Source organism: Pseudophryne corroboree, chromosome 1 (genome assembly GCF_028390025.1).
Source record: "Pseudophryne corroboree isolate aPseCor3 chromosome 1, aPseCor3.hap2, whole genome shotgun sequence".
NCBI classification, from domain to species: Eukaryota; Metazoa; Chordata; class Amphibia; order Anura; family Myobatrachidae; genus Pseudophryne; species Pseudophryne corroboree.
This window is the reverse complement of record NC_086444.1, coordinates 40,932,019-40,951,153: the sequence shown is the minus strand read 5'-3', so window position 1 is coordinate 40,951,153 and position 19,135 is coordinate 40,932,019. Positions and strand designations below refer to the sequence as shown.

The window sequence follows — 19,135 nt, the reverse complement described above, 5'->3', positions numbered from 1 at the left end:
ATAGCTATCATTTATCTAGCACAGTGTGTATAATGACAGAAATTGACAGCTTGATCTGGGCAACTTCTGCACTGTATTTCTCTCTAAGGTTTGATACACCTCCTCCTAAGTATGGCTTCAGTTCCCGCATGCAAACTCCAAAAACTATATGACTGTAAATATATAAACATGTTCACATGGTAACTTTACCGACCAGAGACGTCATTGAATGTGTATGGTGTGAACGACCAACGACCAAGCCACTGTTCACCAGCCCTGTTCCCAGCTCATTATTTTAATAAACTGTTCAGCTTGGATGCTTCAACGTTGAATGGTCTTTGGTCGTTGGTAGTGTGTATGCTCATGTCGTTTGCTCAGCTGTTCAAGAGAAGTTCAAGGGAAGTCGTTAACGACGGTCGTTAATGACGTGTGCATCGTCAAGTGTGTATGGGCCTTTAGTCTTGGTACAGAAGGTTTTATTTATATTGTGTTTTAGGATTGTGGAAGGAAGGTGAATTGGGGTCATGGCTGTGCAGGTTGGGGTAATGGCCAATTTTTATCCTAAGTTTCCTCCTTGCAATGTTCGGAGGTACAGTCAGGTCCATAAATATTGGGACATCGACACAATTCTCATATTTTGGGGTCTATACACCACCACAATGGATTTGAAATGAAACAAAAAGATGTGCTTTAACTGCAGACTTTCAGTTTTAATTTGAGGGTATTTACATCCAAATCAGGTGAACAGTGCAGGAATTACAATGGTTTCTATATGTGCCTCACACTTTTTAAGGGACCAAAAGTAATGGGACAAACTAAACAATCCTAAATCAAACTGACTTTTTACACACTGCACCCATTATAGATACGCCAGTGTCATAGACATCACCAGACGCTGGGTTTCATCCCTGGTGATGCTCTGCCAGTCCTCTACTGCAAATGTCTTCAGTCCCTGCTTGTTCTTGGGGCATTATATACACCTACCTCCTGGAGAGTGTTCTTGATCTGGGCAACTGTTGTGAAGGGGTGTAGTATGGTATGCTGGCGGTCGGGCTCCCGGCGACCAGCATACCGGCGCCGGGAGCCCGACCGCCGGCATACCGACAGTGTGGCGAGCGCAAATGAGCCCCTTGCGGGCTCGCTGCGTGCGCTACGCGCGCCACGCTATTTTATTCTCCCTCCAGGGGGGTCGTGGACCCCCACATGGGAGAATAAGTGTCGGTATGCCGGCTGTCGGGATTCCTGCGCCGGTATACTGTGCGCCGGTATCCCGTCAGCCGGCATACTGAAGACCACCCGTTGTGAAGGAGTTTTTCTTCACCAGGAAAATAATTCTTCTGTCATTCACCACAGTTGTTTTCCGTGGTCTTCCGGGTCTTTTGGTGTTGCTGAGCTCTCCGGTGCGTTCTTTCTTTTTAAGAATGTTCCAAACAGTTGATTTGGCCACACCTAATGTTTTTGCTATCTCTTTGATGTTTTTTTTTTTTTTTTTGCTTTTTCAGCCTAATGATGGCTTGCTTCATTGATAGTGGCAGCTCTTTGGATCTCATATTGAGAGTCGACAGCAACAGATTCTAAATACAAATGTCACACCTGGAATCTACTCCAGACCTTTTACCTGCTTAATTGATGATGAAATAACGAGGGAATAGCCCACTCCTGTCCATGAAACAGATTTTGAGTCGATTGTCTCATTATTTTTGGTCCCTTAAAAAGTGGGAGGCACATATAGAAACCGTTGTAATTCCTGCACCGTTCACCTGATTTGGATGTAAATACCCCCACATTAAAACTGAAAGTCTGCAGATAAAGCACATCTTATTTGTTTCATTTCAAATCCATTGTGGTGGTGTATAGACTCCAAAATATGAGAATTGTGTCGATGTCCCAATATTTATGGACCTGACTGTATGTGATAGTCTGTTACTGATGAAGCATTGTCCTGAAGGTTCCTACCCTGATACACAATAAGCAACTAAACGTCTCTTCAAGCGGCACTTTTAATTTTTGGTATCAGGGCTCTGATTGGTTGTTATGAGTGACCCCAGCGGAACTGATGTAAATCACTGTTTGGTGAAACCAAGTTGAATTTTTCCAAGCCCATTTCATACTTGAATGCTGTATGGTTAGGGTTGTATCAGTGAACTCCACTCTACTGTATCAAAAGTTCAGCGATAGAAATGTATCAACGAACTTTGTTGATGCAATGAAGTTCATTGAAGTTCCCCACACAACTAACCAATCACAGCAGCTTTCTATTCTATGGGCGATATTCAAATGATATATCACGCCCAATCTCCTTTCTAAAGTGATCCCAGTTATTGCGCATATAGCATCCATAGTAATTAGGTTTAACTGCGTAAAGGGTTGGGTAGCGGGTGTAGCAAGCTGAAATTATTATACTACGCCCATCAGCAGAAACAAAACGGGTGTGGAAGGAGTTGAAAAGAATTGAATACCGCCCAGTGAGTCACTATATATTCCAGCGGGACAGAAGGCCCTGATGTTCTAGGTTTAGGCTGTGAGAGGAAGGTTAGGGGTAGGCTGCGACCTGAGGGGTTAGGGTTAGGCTGCGGGGAAGGGGGGGTTAGGGTTAGGCACCCCCTCGGAGGGTTTGGGTAAGGCTATGGGGTGGGAGGGTTTGGTTTGGTTTAGGCTGCGGGGATGGGGGGGGGGGGGGTAGGGTTAAGCACAAATGGGGGAAGGTTAGGGTTAGGCTGCGGGCAGGGAGGGTTAGGGTTGGGGGGGGGAGAGGGTAGAACACCCTTAACTCACCCCTGTCGGTCTTTCTTAAATTCTGCATTAAAACACCATCATCTAACACATTGATGCAGTTTGAATGTATCATCGTGCTGAGGCATGTATACACCGCGCAGAGTCACAGATATCGGAAGACAAGCGCAACTGAGAGTAAGCACATCACTGCGCCATTTATTTTTTGCGTGTATGCTTTGGTCGCAAATGGCTCCAATTCTACAGGCGAGCCATAGCGTCAGATTTACATGTGACACGCATGATGCTCAACCAGAATACTGGGGATTCCGTTACTTTACAATAAAACTCGGACTGTACTGGTAAAGCGGTTTAAATAATCGTAAGAGACTGTAAATGTTTGTCAGCGCTTGCTGGTGCTGATGTGGGGTATAATAGCATCTGTGTTTTACAGCGGAGAATCTTATTTCACTCTTTGTCAAATAATCTCTAAATCTGCTCTTTCCGAGCCTCTGAATAATCCACTTTAGGGAACGTGGTAATACTGAGCTGTGGGAGTCCGGGGAACACTGTATTCTATAACATTCCATTACCAGCAGGACACTGACATTCTGGCTGCACTGTAAACCAATCGCACATTAAAGGTGAATTAAAGGACTCTCAGGCAGCAACATTTTCAGTCCAGTTAAAATACTTTCTCCTGTATGATCCTGATGTCTCACTGCAGCGCGGCTAAAAAGCAAAGTGTAAGAGCAGAGTATGGTGGTCATTCCGAGTTGATTGCTCGCTAGCAGTTTTTAGCAGTCATGCAAACGCTATGCCGACGCCCTCTGGGAGTGTATTTTAGCTCAGTAGAAGTGTGAACGAAAGGATTGCAAGTTTTTTTTGTGCAGTTTCAGAGTAGCTCAATACCAACTCAGCGCTTGTGATCACTTCAGACTGTTCAGTTCCTGTTTTGACGTCACGAACACGCCCTGCGTTCACCCAGCCACGCCTGCGTTTTCCCTGGCACGCCTGCGTTTTTTCGAACACTCCCTGAAAACGGTCAGTTGACACCCAGAAACGCCCACTTCATGTCAATCACTCTGCGGCCAGCAGTGCGACTGAAAAGCTTCGCTAGACCCTGCGTGATACTACATAGTTCTTTGAAATAGTACGTCACGCGTGCGCATTGCGCCGCATACGCATGCGCATAAGTGCCGGTTTTTTTGCTTCATCTATGCACAGCTACCAAAAGCAGCTAATGAACAACTCGGAATGACCACCTACGATTGTAAGCGCACGGTTGCAGTCTCAGCGTAGAATGCGCTGATGTTCTCTGCAGGACTTTATTCCTCTTTGATTCACCGATGGTTCTGTTAATATTGTATCCAGGGTTGCCAAGGGGATGCCGGCAGTCATGTGACCGACGCCGGAATCCTGAAACCACCTGGAATCCCGGCGTCAGAACACTGAGCGCCATCATACTAAAGGTATCGGGGTCACTGTTAGGGTTAGGGCATGGAGGGGGGTTAGGAAGTAGAGGAGGTGGGGGGGGGGGGGGGGGGGTTAGCCATAGCCACCACATACTAGGAGGTTGGGGTCCTGGTCAGACCTCACGTTGGTGTACACTGGGCAGTCTTGGAATAGCAACATTATTAACAGAAGGAAAACTTTGAAACCATCTGACAATGGAAAAGTGATTATTACATAGAACAGAAAGAAAAGCTGGGGATCGGTGCTACTGGTGACACCACAAAAACATAAACGATGTTGGGCAGCCACCTCATGGGTGTGTTGGAAGAGCTACTAAGCTACTAATCATTTCTAATATGTCATTTCTAATATGTTGACAGTTACATCCAACTAATAATAACTAATAATAACTACAGTTACATCCAACTAATGATAACTTAATAACTGGAACATGTAAACCCGGGCCACTCCAGGTACTTCAGCTAGTAGGAGGATCAGCTAGAGGTGTTCCTGCAGGGTAGGGAGTTCCACAAGAGGGCACCGCACGGGAAAAGTCAGGAGTGATGGATGGTAATCAGAGAGATGGACTACAGGTGGTGAGAGGTGGACCTAGGAGGACATGAAGGAACGTATCATGTGACAAGGTCAGGGATGTGTGAGGGGGAGCTATTGGTGAGGGCCGTAAATGTGAGGGTGAAAAGTTTGACTGTTACCTAAGGAACAAGAAGATAATAATTGATGTGGTTACTCTGGGTTGATTTCCCTAATCCTGCCCTGTGCACTGATCCACCGATTCATACATTGCATTTCTGCAGAGCAAGTCTGGGGGTCTCTGATACACTGCCGGCTCAGATGGAGAAGCACCTCCCTGGTGAAATGGCAGCCCACCATAAAATGGGCATCAGGAGTGTGATGGTTTTATGGGGTTGGATTCAGAGTCCGGGGTTGGAATTCTAAGTATCCGTATCTGTTCTGTTATCAAACCGCCCCCAGCCCCCATCTACGAGGAAGGGCATTATTACTAGTAGTGAAACATACACCTTCCCCATGGGGGTGTAAGAGGTCCATCTGTAATGCTCTCCTCTTAGCATACACATGTCTCAGAATATGGCGCTACTCTGGCTACACATCCACTTTTATGTGTGTAATACAGAGAGAAATGGGCGGGTGTCCTTTCGGGTAAAGCTCAGAGATATGATAGATGTGAATGTTGCTAAAGGCGCATTGCGCAGTTTGTTATAACACTAGACGCCTCTGCATTCAGGCCTACATAATCACTACTGTATAATATTTATATCCATCCACGATATGAATCTGCGCTGTCAGGCGGTCCGACAGCATTTTGATAAATGGAGCGGCTGTGTGTGCCACCATGCAGCCACCCCGAAAACGCTCCCGGCTTGCATCGAAGCCCCCGCCACCTGCTGCTGTCAATCACCGTGTCGCTGTCACCTGCTGCTGTCAATAACTTTGCAGCCGCAGGATGCGGCCACAGGGTGTAGGGTCGCGCATGTGCACTGCGGCCAGTGCTCGTGCGCAGACCACCCGAATGCAGCCACTGCGTACAGCCGTGCGGCTGCGTACGGGTCGGAATGACTCCCGTTGAGTCTGCGGCCTGTTTGCTTTTCTACAAGTCTGTTGTAGTCTGCAATTTCAGATGTCTCCTACAGTATATAAAGTATACGTGTTTCATTCTCGTGAAGTCATCTATAAATGTCACAAAGCATCTACAGCCACTAACATGTCTGAATGTACTATTCCAAGCGTTGCATCGGCTCTTGCAATGTAGTCCATATGTCTCTAGCTGACACTTTCCCATGACTCATGCAGTATGCTCCACATTCAAGTCTATGGTGGATATGGCTCTCTCTACATTATCTGGGCTTGGACAGTCACCAGGATCTTCTGTTACTTTCCAGTCTTTCCTTGCATTTCCATAGCAAACCTTCATGTACTCTAGTGTAGTTCTATTGTGGACATGGCTCTCTCTACATCATCTGGGCTTGGACAGTCACCAGGATCGTCTGTTACTTTCTAGTCTTTACTTGCATTTCCATAGCAAACCTTCATGTACTGTAGTGTAGTTCTCTGAACCTTTAAGTTTGATGAACTCCATAATAGATGTAATTCCTGTGTGTGTAATCCTTACAGACATTATTGTGCCACTCTTGTGTTGTCAAATGTGCAAGTACTGAGTTTGTGGCCGTTCGTCCATCAAGGTGACAAGAGTACACTTGATGGGCGTATATGTGTTTGTGTGTGTTATCCCTACCCCTCTTCTCTTAGGGTTATCCAATCAGTAGCACTCTGCTTGGCATCGAGGTGGTACTACTTCTGTGGCCAAGCCTGTCAATGATGACCTTCCAGTAGGGGTCATCTGGGGGCCAGGATCGAGAATTACCACCGTCACCATCCATGTAGTAGTACTGTCGACCGGTACTTCGCCGGCCACCTGGTGGTGAGAGTGAGTGGCCTGAAGTAAGTGCCTGACTTACCTGCATGGCAGCAGGCGTTTTCCCACCCAGCCACTCTACGCCTCACATCCTTTCTCTTGGTATTGCAGAATACCCAGCCAAGTCAGAAAAAGCAATCGGTAGGTGACTGTTGACAGCTTCTATCATCCTTAGGGGTAGATTTACTAAAGAGCAGGTGGTTAGATCAACAGTGACTGAAACTGATTGTTTTAAAACAGGAATAGGAATAAATGCTAAATTAAATCTGCTAATGATGGCGGTATTGGCAAACTGCTCCTTAGTAAATCTTACCCTTTGTGTGTAATGTTCCTTTCACGCTCAAATCCAGGTCTGGGTAATAATGAGAATATTGCAGCAGAATAATTCCAAACCATATATGCTGGTGCCAGGTTTCAACTTGTACCCTAGGAATAATAATTATTTTGTCGGACTATGTAGTTCTCCACCTTATGCTTTACCTGTATTCACATTAGAATGTAAAGGAACCCCATTTGCGATTGACCAAAGATGCACCAACACGTTTTTCCAGGCCTGCGTTTTGAGTTACATGCAACTTCCAATACGTGCAACCGTTAATATATAGACGCAAAGATGTTACAATCACCATCAAATGCTAAAAGCTGCACCTGCAACAATTACATCACCCCCAAGCACATGACATCACACGAGGGGGAGGGGCCACTGTCAGGAGTAAGTGTGGAGCTGCACTGTCTTTTGGGTGCTCCAGTCAGCACTGTAGCAACTCCACTGGCTCCACATTCTCCCAGCTGGCCAGATGCAAGGGATGTGGGACAGTGACGGAGCCGTCCTGAAGGCCCCACATACCTCCCTACGGCCCTAATCTTGTAGCTAAAGTAACCCAAGATCTGTGTAACTCACAGGTCCTCAAACTCGGTCCTCAGGACCCCAAACAGTGCATGTTTTCCAGGTCTCCTCACAGAATCACAGGTGAAATGGTATCCGGACTATAGGTCTACACTAAAAAGGTCTACAGTCAATAAGTCTACCACTAATGGTAGACATGCATTAAGTCGATATGGTCAAAAGGTTGACAGGGTCAAATGATTGACAATGTAAAATGTAGACAGTTCAAAAGGTCGACATGACAATGGTCAACACGAATATGGTAGACACAAGTTTTTTGTTTTTTTCAACTTTTTTAAACTTTACCATCCAATCCGATTGACAATAGTAATCTGTGAACTGTTTGGGGTCCAGAGGACAGAGTTTGAGAACCATTGATGTAACTCAATGTAAGATGCAACTCAAAGGTACTGTATATTGTAAACCAGGGATGGGGAACCTTCAGCCCTCCAGCTGTTGTTGAACTACACATACCAGCATGCCTTGCTACAGTTTTGCTATTTGCCCATGCTAAAACTTTTGCATGGCATGCTGGGATGTGTAGTTCAACAACAGCTGGAGGGCCGAAGGTTCCTCATCCCTGTTCTAAACCTTCTGCACCTTATTGCATGTGAAGGTTAATACCCAGATCCTACTGTCCCAGAGCAGTGGGCCACTCAAAAAGTTGTGCAAACGTCTTTGCTCACCGCAAACTGCACGTGCGATAGTTTTTTATATACAGGGCTCTGAACCGGCTCATGCAATCACTCATGCTCCAGTATATGAAGGGTTTATTTATTTTAAAATGCTGTTGGGCAGCATAGTTATCATTAATAAATCTATTTGTCCACATGCATGTTATCTTGTTATAGTAAAAGACAGATGAGGTCTAGGCATGTCTTCTTATATTAATATTGATCCGGAGAAGATGAGTATGGCAGAGTAGCCTCCGGCACCATTCTGTAGATGGAAGGAGCTCGGAGTTTGATCCGTAAACACCTCTCCAGGTCGAAGCTTTGCCTCATTACCCTTTCTCTAGTGTTTATCCAAATCCTGGGAGAACATCTGGACTGTTCTTCAAAGCATGATCCCAGCCCAGGTACCAAGTTCAACCTTCTCCCACCCCTATACGTAGAGCTCCTGAAGGAATGTCTTTGCCTCTCAATGGACGACCTAGATTCTTGTACGAATACCCAGCGTGAGCTTAGCAATTCTGTAATAGCTAGCGGCAGCACAAATCTAGGGCACATGGCTTGTGTTTTATTTATGAAAGGTAATTGTGTCAATTCTGCTCAATAAATGCGATGATCTCTCTACAGAGGATAACTTAGACTTGGTAAAACTGAGACATGTCGTAAAGGGCTGGACAACATCATGTAGATCTCAGGAGCTAGTCAGCGGAGTCAGGGAACCAGCAGAGGGAACGTACAAGGAGCCACGTAAGGTCCCCTGCCATTGACCCTAGTAGAATTACTCCAAAAAGTTAGGCAACAGTTGCAGGTGTTTCGCCTCACTGGCTAGCTGGGGTTCTAGTTCTAAGTAAAATACATTCAGTATTAGTCAAAAGTTACAGGAATCTTCAGACAAAGCCGATTCTAAAAAAAATTACCATTCAACTGAATACTGAATAGAATTTGGAATTTGCTACATCCTTAATTTAAATAGCACATTATAAGGCTATTTTCTATGGCAGAGGTTCTCAACGCGGTCATCAAGGCACCCCAACGGTCCAGGTTTTAGGTGTATGGACTTTGGACCTTATAAGGCTGCTCAGCATGTGTGAGGCCGCCTCCCGATGCGTCCTCAATTAGATTGCGGATGCATCGGAACTAAGGTTGACCTCTTGCTGCGCTGTTAGGTGGTCGGCCGCCATTTTTTTATTGGAGCGGCTGTGTGTGACATCACGCAGCTTCCCCAAAAATGGTCCCAGCCTGCCTCGGATCGGTCCACCCCACCCCCCCAACGCCGCATTGCCACCCCGCGAACGCCCGCGGCTGTCAATCACATTGCGGTCGCATCCATCAGGGATGTGGCTGCAGTGTGTAGTCCAATGCGGCTGCTGCACATGCGCAGTTTGACAATTTTGGCAAACTGCCCTGCGGGCTGCATTAGCGGCAGAATCTGAATGACCCCCTTTGTGCATTATTTATTTTTTGTATTTCAAATTCTGTATATGTCAGCGATTTCTCTCATTGACCATGGGGGTCATTCCGACCTGATCGCTCGCTAGCTATTTTTTGCAGCGCTGCGATCAGATAGTCGCCGCCCACTGGGGAGTGTATTTTTGCTTTGCAAGTGTGCGATCGCATGTGCAGCCGAGCGGTACAAAAAGTTTTGTGCAGTTTCTGAGTTGCCCAGAATTTACTCAGCCTTGCGATCACTTCAGCCTGTCCGGTCCCGAAATTGACGTCAGACACCCGCCCTGCAAATGCTTGGGCACGCCTGTGTTTTTCCAACCACTCCCTGAAAACGGTCAGTTGACACCCACAAACGCCCTCTTCCTGTCACTCTCCTTGTGATCGGCTGTGCGAATGGATTCTTCGTTAAATCCATCGCACAGCAACGATCCGCTTTGTACCCATATGATGCGTCTGTGCATTGCGGTGCATAGGCATGCGCAGTTTTGAACTGATCGCAGCACTGCAAAAAATAGCTAGCGTGCGATCAGGTCGGAATGACCCCCTATGTTTTCTCAGTAAATCTCTATAAAAAAAAATGTTTTATATAAAAAAAACAATAATTTATGGGGGAAATTACAGCAAATAGACTATTTACATTGTACCACAGTACTGAGCAGTAAAAATAAATTAACTCTTGCATCACTCAAAAAAAAAATGTAAATTTAAATTGCACATATAAATAAAATATCACCAGGGAAGGCTGGGGTGGGGAGCACTGTCTCACTGCATCGCTGTCATTTTTATTTCGAATATGTTGGGCATGAAATCACCCAAAAAATGGCGCACGTTCCATTTTCCCAGAGATCAGCGAATGCGCAGTATACTCCGGCAAGTTCTAGAGTCTACTACAGAATCATAGGCGTGCGCAGCACATTTTATTAGGGGGTGCACCATCGGAGGGGTGTGTCTAGCACCGCCTTTTGGGCGTGTCTAGCACCATCTATTGAGGTCAACGCAATATAAAATATCCACCCTTGTACCAATCCTGATAAAGCAGATACATTGTCAGATGTTGTGGTGTGCACCAAACAAACACCCCTGATGGCACTCACTGCAATTACACTGCTCCTCCTCAGCCTGGTCTGGCTCCCCCTGTCTTTCCCCTGCAAGCTGCAGCAGCTTACTTACAAGTCAGTCACTCACTGACACTGACAGTCGCAGACTAGTACTGCTGCTGCTGGAAAAATGAGTGACGTGTCAATGTTGGTGCCGACCGCCTGCCAGTATTGAATTTGTTTTCCTAAGAGGAACGCTGGCTGCATGCTGATCCTCATCAGTGGCTGGCGTTGGCATAGCATAGAAGGAGAGAGGTGGGCATGTGGCGGGTGGGCATGCGAGCAGCATGACGTAATGATATCACGCTGTTTTTGTACATGGAGGTGGAGCTGGGAGTTTGAAAACCGGTGGCAGTGGCACCCTTTATTAACCCAGGCGTCCGGTCAGTAATGCAGTCCTGACAGGGTGCAGCGCAGAGGGGACAGTAATCAGCCTGCTCGGCGAATGCTGCATCAGGCATGTGAGATCGGGGTGCCAGACATTAGGGGGTGCCTGTGCGCACCAGGCACCCCCCCCCTGCGCACACCTATGTACAGAATTATGGCGGTGAGAGGGGGGTGGGGGCACACAGAGATTGCACATGGGACCTCCTCTCTCAAAGAGCCAGGACAGTTGTTCCCCATGTTTGGTGGCAGCTACTGCCACATGGGAGGCCACGGAGTTCACCAAAGGAGGGACAGAGATGGCAACAGGAGATGACAACTGAACTCTTGGGGTTCAGCAGCTGAACCAAGATGGCATCCCGTAGATCTGTACCACAACCCAGGGTTGGACTGGCCCACGGGGGTACAGGGGAAACCACCGGTGGGCCCTACTGCCTGAGGGGCCCACCCCCTCCTCTAGGGATCAGGTTCCAGACTGTGCTGTTACTAATCTAGTACATTATCTTGCATGCACTACAGTATTTACTGTATATATTTATCTAGGGGACCAACACTTGCAAAATGGTTAGGCAAACCAATATGGCGGCTGTACACACCCCCTCTAGGGGACTGGCCACACCCCTAAACATGGGATCCTGCCACTGTATTTTCCCAGTGGGCCCTACATGTCCCAGTCCGACACTGCCACAACCCAGTCCATGGAGTGATAATACCTGAGCACCATCATTGTGCTGTGAATAATGAGTGTTATCAGAAAGCACGGTTGTTTTTTTTATTTGACGTCTTTAAATGCTACCAAAACATCCGCTCAGTTTTGGGTAGATTTATCAAAGAGCAGGAGAGAATTTCATTTGATTTATAAGATAATTAAACGTCTTTCCGAAATGAAAGAACATAACATATTCTACAACAGAAAAAATCAATATAATATCAGCTAAAAATAGAACAGGTAGATATTGCAGTAATAAGACATTTCCGATCAATAGCTCCATGGCCGCAGACTGTGGGACTGAGTGCCGTAGTTACATATGGGAAGATGCTTAGGGGCAATTAATGTCCTGCGGAGTTCCAGTAATCCCGGATATTGATATGTTCTCAGGTCAGAGAGGGGCAGCGGAGCCCGGATCGGTGATGATGTCATCGCGACATGTCAGGATGGGTTCATCAGGAAGATAAATTGTCTGACAACTGCTGGGGAGATGTCATATCTATTCAGACATTAATGCTGTGATTGCAGAGGTCAGAGGGACGCCTGATGATGTGTGGGGTGTGCCTGGAATGTGTGATCAGATTGGCAGAAAGCGGCTTAGCTTTACCATACAGTGCACTGGTATAATACAGGACATTACAGTCACTGAGGTGCAGTGCTGGTCTTGGGCATGAAGGGCCCACAGGGGAAGGCAATGGTAGGAGCCCATTGAAGGGTGGCAACGCAAACCTGAAGGGGTGTGGTTAGCTACTTTAGTGGGTGTGGTCAGCCACCGGGGCACTTATTCTCCTTCTGCTCCTCTGGTGGCTGGTCACACCCACTAAAATAGCTGGTCACACCCCTTCACATTTGTTTTTCCCTCACATGTCCCTCTGCAAAATATAGTAGCTTTTCTCACACATGCCCAACCTTCACAGCAGCCTGTCACACATGTCTCCCCTACACCATAGCCTGTCACACGTACCCTCTGTACAGCAGCCGGTCACATGTCCCCTTGCACGGCAACCTGTCACACCTACCACCTGTACAGCAGCCTGTTACACATGCCCCCTGCACAGCAGCCTGTCACACATACCACCTGCACAGCAGCCTGTCACACATACCCCCTGCACAGCAGCCTGTCACACATACCCCCTGCTCAGCAGCCTGTCACACATACCCCACTGCACAGAAGCCTGTCACACATACCACCTGCACAGCAGCCTGTCACACATACCACCTGCACAGCAGCCTGTCACACATACCCCACTGCACAGTAGCCTGTCACATATACTCCCTGCACAGCAGCCTGTCACACATACCCCACTGCACAGCAGCCTGTCACACATACCACCTGCACAGCAGCCTGTCACACATACCACCTGCACAGCAGCCTGTCACACATACCCCCTGCACAGCAGCCTGTCACACATATCACCTGCACAGCAGCCTGTCACACATACCACCTGTACAGCAGCCTGTCACACATACCCCACTGCACAGCAGCCTATCACACATACCACCTGCACAGCAGCCTGTCACACATACCACCTGCACAGCAGCCTGTCACACATACCCCACTGCACAGTAGCCTGTCACACATACTCCCTACACAGCAGCCTGTTACACATTCCCCCTGCACAGCAGCCTGTCACACATACCCTCTGCACAGCAGCCTGTCACACAGACCACCTGCACAGCAACCTGTCACACATACCACCTGCACAGCAGCCTGTCACACATACCACCTGCACAGCAGCCTGTCACACATACCCCCTGCACAGCAGCCTGTCACACACACACCACCTGCACAGCAGCCTGTCACACATACCCCCTGCACAGCAGCCTGTCACACATGCCCCACTGCACAGCAGCCTGTCACACATACCACCTGCACAGCAGCCTGTCACACATACCCCACTGCACAGTAGCCTGTCACACATACTCCCTGCACAGCAGCCTGCTACACATACCCCCTGCACAGCAGCCTGTCACACAGACCACCTGCACAGCAACCTGTCACACATACCACCTGCACAGCAGCCTGTCACACATTACCCATTGCACAGCAGCCTGTCACACATACCACCTGCACAGCAGCCTGTCACACTTACCCCACTGCACAGTAGCCTGTCACATATACTCCCTGCACAGCAGCCTGTCACACATACCCTACTGCACAGCAGCATGTCATACATTTATCCCTGCACAGCAGTCTGTCACACATACCCCCGACACACATAACCCCTGCACAGCAGCCTGTCACACATACCCTACTGCACAGCAGCATGTCATACATTTATCCCTGCACAGCAGTCTGTCACACATACCCCCGACACACATAACCCCTGCACAGCAGCCTGTCACACATACCCACTGCTCAGCAGCCTGTCACACATACCCCACTGCACAGCAGCCTGTCACACATATCCCACAGCACAGTAGCATGTCACACATACTCCCTGCACAGCAGCCTATCATACATTTATCCCTGCACAGCAGCCTGTCACACATACCCCACTGCACAGCAGCCTGTCATACATTTATCCCTGTACAGCAGCCTGTCACACATGCTCCTCTCCCTGCACAGCAGTCTGTCACACATCTCCCCTTGCATAGCAGACTGTCACACATACCCTTCCCTGTACAGCAACCTGTTACACATGTCCCCCTGCACAGCAGCCTGTCACACATGCCCACTGCACAGCAGCCTGTCACACATGCTCCTCTCCCTGCACAGCAGCCTGTCACACATCTCCTCTTGCAAATCAGCCTGTCACACATACCCTTCCCTGCACAGCAACCTGTTACACATGTCCCCCTGCACAGCAGCCTGTCACACATGTCCACCTGTACAGTGGCCTGTCACAGATGCCTTTCCTTCACAGCAGCCTGTCACACTTGCCGTTCCCCCTGTACAGCAGCCTTTCCACATGCCCCTCCCTCTGCACAGCAGCAAGTCACACATGCCCCTCCCCCTGTACAGCAGCCTGTCCACATGCCCCTCCCCTGAACAGCAGCCTGTCCACATGCCTCTCCCCCTGCACAGCAGCCTGTCACACATGCCCCTGCCCCTGCACAGCAGCCTGTCACACATGCCCCTGCCCCTGCACCGCAGCCTGTTACATATGCCCCCACCCCCACGCATCCCTATATACCACCATTGGTTGCACCATTGAAACTTGGAATAGTCCTATGGCAGGTGCAGCTTCTTCATCTGACAATGGCTTTTTATACCAGTTGCTGTGGCTTTATAAATGCAGCTGCATGCAGTGACACTCCGATAACACACCCACTGGACTGACACCCCACCCACATCCCAGTCACCGCCCATAACACTCTGTGTAACGCAGCGGTGTATCTATAGTGGGTGCAAGGTGTGCGGCGCACACGGGCCCACACTGCACACCCTGCACCCATTTCTTCACTACTTACCCCACTGAGGCAGGGCCGGATTAAGACTTGGGGGTGCCCGGGGCACTTAAGACAAGGGGGCCTCCGTTGCAAGGCGGGGGAGTGTATATTAGATTGTGCATACCTCCCAACATGACCCATTCCAGAAGGGACAAAATGCTCTCTACCTGGACTTCCCTCTTAATATATGATTGGTGTCACCTGTGGGAACTATTTAATAGATAAGAAAGGTGTTTCAACGCAGGTGATTGCAATCAGAACTTAAGATAGCATGTTATCCCTCCAGGACTGGGTCATGTTAGGCTGTATGGATTGTGTATATTAAATTTAATCCAACAGGGTATATTGGATTTAAACTAATAGTTGAAAAATGCCTGGGTACTGTTTATAGCTCCACCTAATTGAGAGACAACTATTTTATAAAGTTTTCTTGTAGTGGAACAAAGGCAACTTAACCTTAGAATACACATGGGAAAAAAATCTTTAATTTATCTTGTCACATGCAAGAATAGCAGCTGCCTCTGTACTACTTACACACTGGGACAGGACTCAGGAGGACTCTGCATGTGTGTGTCTCTCTCTAGACCCTCATTAGAGAACAGGTTACATAGGACCCAGACACCATGGCAGGGAAGAGAAGAAGCTGGGATCCCTGTGTCACTTACAGCTCTCTCCACCCTCCTATCTCTCCTCTGGTGGGAAAGCTCAATCATTAGCTCATAATACCTGATACTCTGCCTGCAATGCATACTGCCCTCCTCGCATTCTATACTGCCCTCCTCGCATTCTATACTGCCCTGCTCGTATTCTGGCTGTCTGGTTCTGCTACTGCGTGAGAGGAAAAGCTAGCAATGTTGGTGTGCTCTGGCTGGGGGGTCCCCTAACAAAGGGGGGCCCGGGGTACTGTATGCCCTGCGACCCCCCCTTAATCTGGCTATGCACTGGGGTCCTTCAATATTGGGAGCCCTTTTCCAGACGCTTTGTGCATGCACATTAGGAAGATCGCGGGGAAAATGCTGCAGCGCCATTTCCACAGCGACCTGCCGGCAGCGCAGTGCTGAGTCCCACTGCACTGATGCTTAGATGGGAGGGGGCTCAGACAGAAACTGCACACTAAGGGCCTAATTCAGAGATGATCGCAGCAGCAAATTTGTTAGCTGTTGGGCAAAACCATGTGCACTGCAGGTGGGGCAGATGTAACGTGCAGAGAGAGTTAGATTTGGGTGTGGTGCGTTCAAACTGAAATCTAAATTGCAGTGTAAAAATAAAGCAGCCATTATTTACCCTGCACAGAAACAATATACCCCACCCAAATCTAACTCTCTCTGCACATGTTATATCTGCCCCACCTGCAGTGCACATGGTTTTGCCCAACTGCTAACAAATTTGATGCTGCGATCAGGTCTGAAATACCCCCTAAGTTGGGATGGTATCCAGTCTTTAGATCGACCACACTTAGGTCGGCAGTCATTAGGTCGACCACTATTGGTCGACATGTATTAGGTCGATGTGGTCTTTAGGTTGACATGATCAGTAGGTCGACATGGCAAAGGTCGACATATGAAAAGGTTGACATAAGTTTTTAAAAATTTCTCATTTTTTTTACTTTTTCTTACTTTACGATCCACGTGGACTACGATTGGGAATAGTAACCTTCGCAAGCCATGCGAGGGGACACGGTGCACTAAATAGGGTTCCCGGTCACTTTGCGAAGAGAACGCCACAAAAATAAATGAAAAAACCTATGTCGACCTTTTTCTGTGTTGACTTTTTCAGGTGCCGACCTTCAATAGTGGTCGACCTAATGACTGTCGACCTAGTTAGGGTTGACCCAATGAACCACACCCGTTGGGATATAGGCCCTCATTCCGAGTTGATCGCTCGCTAGCTGTTTTTAGCAGCCGTGCAAACGCTAAGCCACTGCCCTCTGGGAGTGTATCTTAGCTTAGCAGAAGTGCGAACGAAAGGATCGCAGCGCTGCTACTAAAAAAGATTGTGCAGTTTCTGAGTAGCTCGAGACTTACTCCTACCTAGCGATCACTTCAGACTGTTTGGTTCCTGTTTTGACGTCAGAAACACGCCCTGCGTTCGGCCAACCACGCCTCCGTTTTTATCTGGCACGTCTGCGTTTTTCAGCACGCTCCCTGAATACGGTCAGTTACCTCCCAGAAACACCCACTTCATGTCAATCACTCTGCGGCCAGCAGTGCGACTGAAAAGCGTCGCTAGAGCTTGTGTGAAACTACGTCGGCCTTTGTGAAAGTACAACGCGCGTGCGCAGTGCGCACCATACGCATGCGCAGAAATGTCGATTTTTTTTTTTTGCCTGATCGCTGCACAGCGAACGAAAGCAGCTAACGAACAACTCGGAATGACCCCCATGGAGCGAGGGAGAGGAGGGGGAGGTGTCCATGTAGCGGAGAGGACGGAGCAGAATATTCCTGGAGCTATATTAGAGAACGGACAGAAATCTTGTACAGTCGGGAAGATTCTTGTTGCAGCAAGAATATTTATTTCCAAAAATAATGTTATGTAACAAAATAGATATTAAGGCTAAAAATGAACATAAGAGTAGAGAAAACACACCACCACCTTCACATCAATGTATCACTGACTATATAGTACTCTGTTAAGCTTCATTCTGTCATACGATGCTTCAGCCAAGTCACCAAAGAGGAGACGACGTTCTGTTACAGAAAGTTCTGCCAGATGGTATAATGCAGCGATGACGGGATATTGCGACATGAATCCTTTATACACATTATCTTTGTACAAAGTCTGTATGTAAAAAAATGATAAAGTACATTGTAAATATCAATATAAAATAAGTTTGGTAACAAAGTTCATGGAAGACTTGGCAAGATGATGCAAATGAATCGTGTTGGTTTACACCAAGCAAGTTCTTTAGTATCGCGGGTAGAGATCCCGACAGATCTCCCCATCTCCCTTCTTCTTGTCCAGCCACTTTCCACACGGGAATATGGTGGTCACGCCCGTTGCGGAATTGGTGACTTCCACCCGCTCCAGCAGCCAGCCAGCGTTGAGGCCGCTGTTGTCGTGTTCCACGCGGACCTTTTTCATCTCGCCCAAGTCTAAGGTCTCGATGTAAAAGCGGTTGGCTTTCCCGCGCTCAAAGAGGTTCCGCAGCTTCTGCTTCAGGGCATGTTTGCCGGAGTCTCCGTTCGACCCGTACATGGTGAGGAAAACACTGGCATCTGTTCCTGACCCCTTTTCAAAGCCAGTCACCACAATGACCTCGTACTTCACCGGGACCAGGCTGCGGGCGCGGCTGGCGAAACTCTCAATGGCTTTGGCACACTCGAAGACTTTGTATTCGTCTCGCTTGTTGCGCAGCGGGATCTTGGCATTGCAGTTGAAAACGTATCTGGAAAATAAAATGAGAACGAGATGTGAAATATCTTTTGTATCCAATTGTGTCCATTATTTTATCTTTGTTTAGCATTGAGCTACTGTTGCATTGCAGCCCTCCTACACGTTATACCACAGAGGCGGCACTGCTGTAGGATACGTGAAAGGAAATAACATGTTTGCAGTTTATAATTAACTTTTGAATGTTGCATCACCTATAAATTGAAATGGATTTGGTATTATTCCCCGATGGACGGAATGCCTCACCACAAGTCATATTGCCACTCGGGTGGTGGCGTGGACCCACCACCGGTGCAGGAGTACCGTGAATTCTGACCGCCGGCATGTCAACGCCTGACAGGATTCCGGCGTCGGGATTGTAAATGCCAGGATCCTGACAGGCGGTATATTAACCGCATCCCATTGAAATACCCTTCTTGAGTCATGACCATTGCTTACACCTTACTAGACTTATGCATAAACAAACTGAGTTTGCAGGACATTAGGATTTTAACCAGTTTCTTGGTGTGGTCGCATCAGATGCGACAAGTCAGAAACGCCCACTGAACGGCTGCCGGAAGA

General features: G+C 47.9%; 1 protein-coding gene across 2 annotated transcripts in view; it reads right to left on the bottom strand.

Moving 5' to 3' along the window:
* Positions 1 to 17,673: 17,673 nt before the first annotated feature.
* Positions 17,674 to 19,135, bottom strand: part of LOXHD1 (lipoxygenase homology PLAT domains 1) — a 391,860-nt gene continuing 390,398 nt past the window's right edge. For both annotated transcript variants that reach the window (XM_063958520.1, XM_063958528.1), the window contains one exon: positions 17,674 to 18,569. In XM_063958520.1, coding sequence (XP_063814590.1) covers positions 18,089 to 18,569 — 481 coding nt within the window. In that variant the 3' untranslated portion in view covers positions 17,674 to 18,088. The remainder of the gene's footprint in view (positions 18,570 to 19,135) is intronic.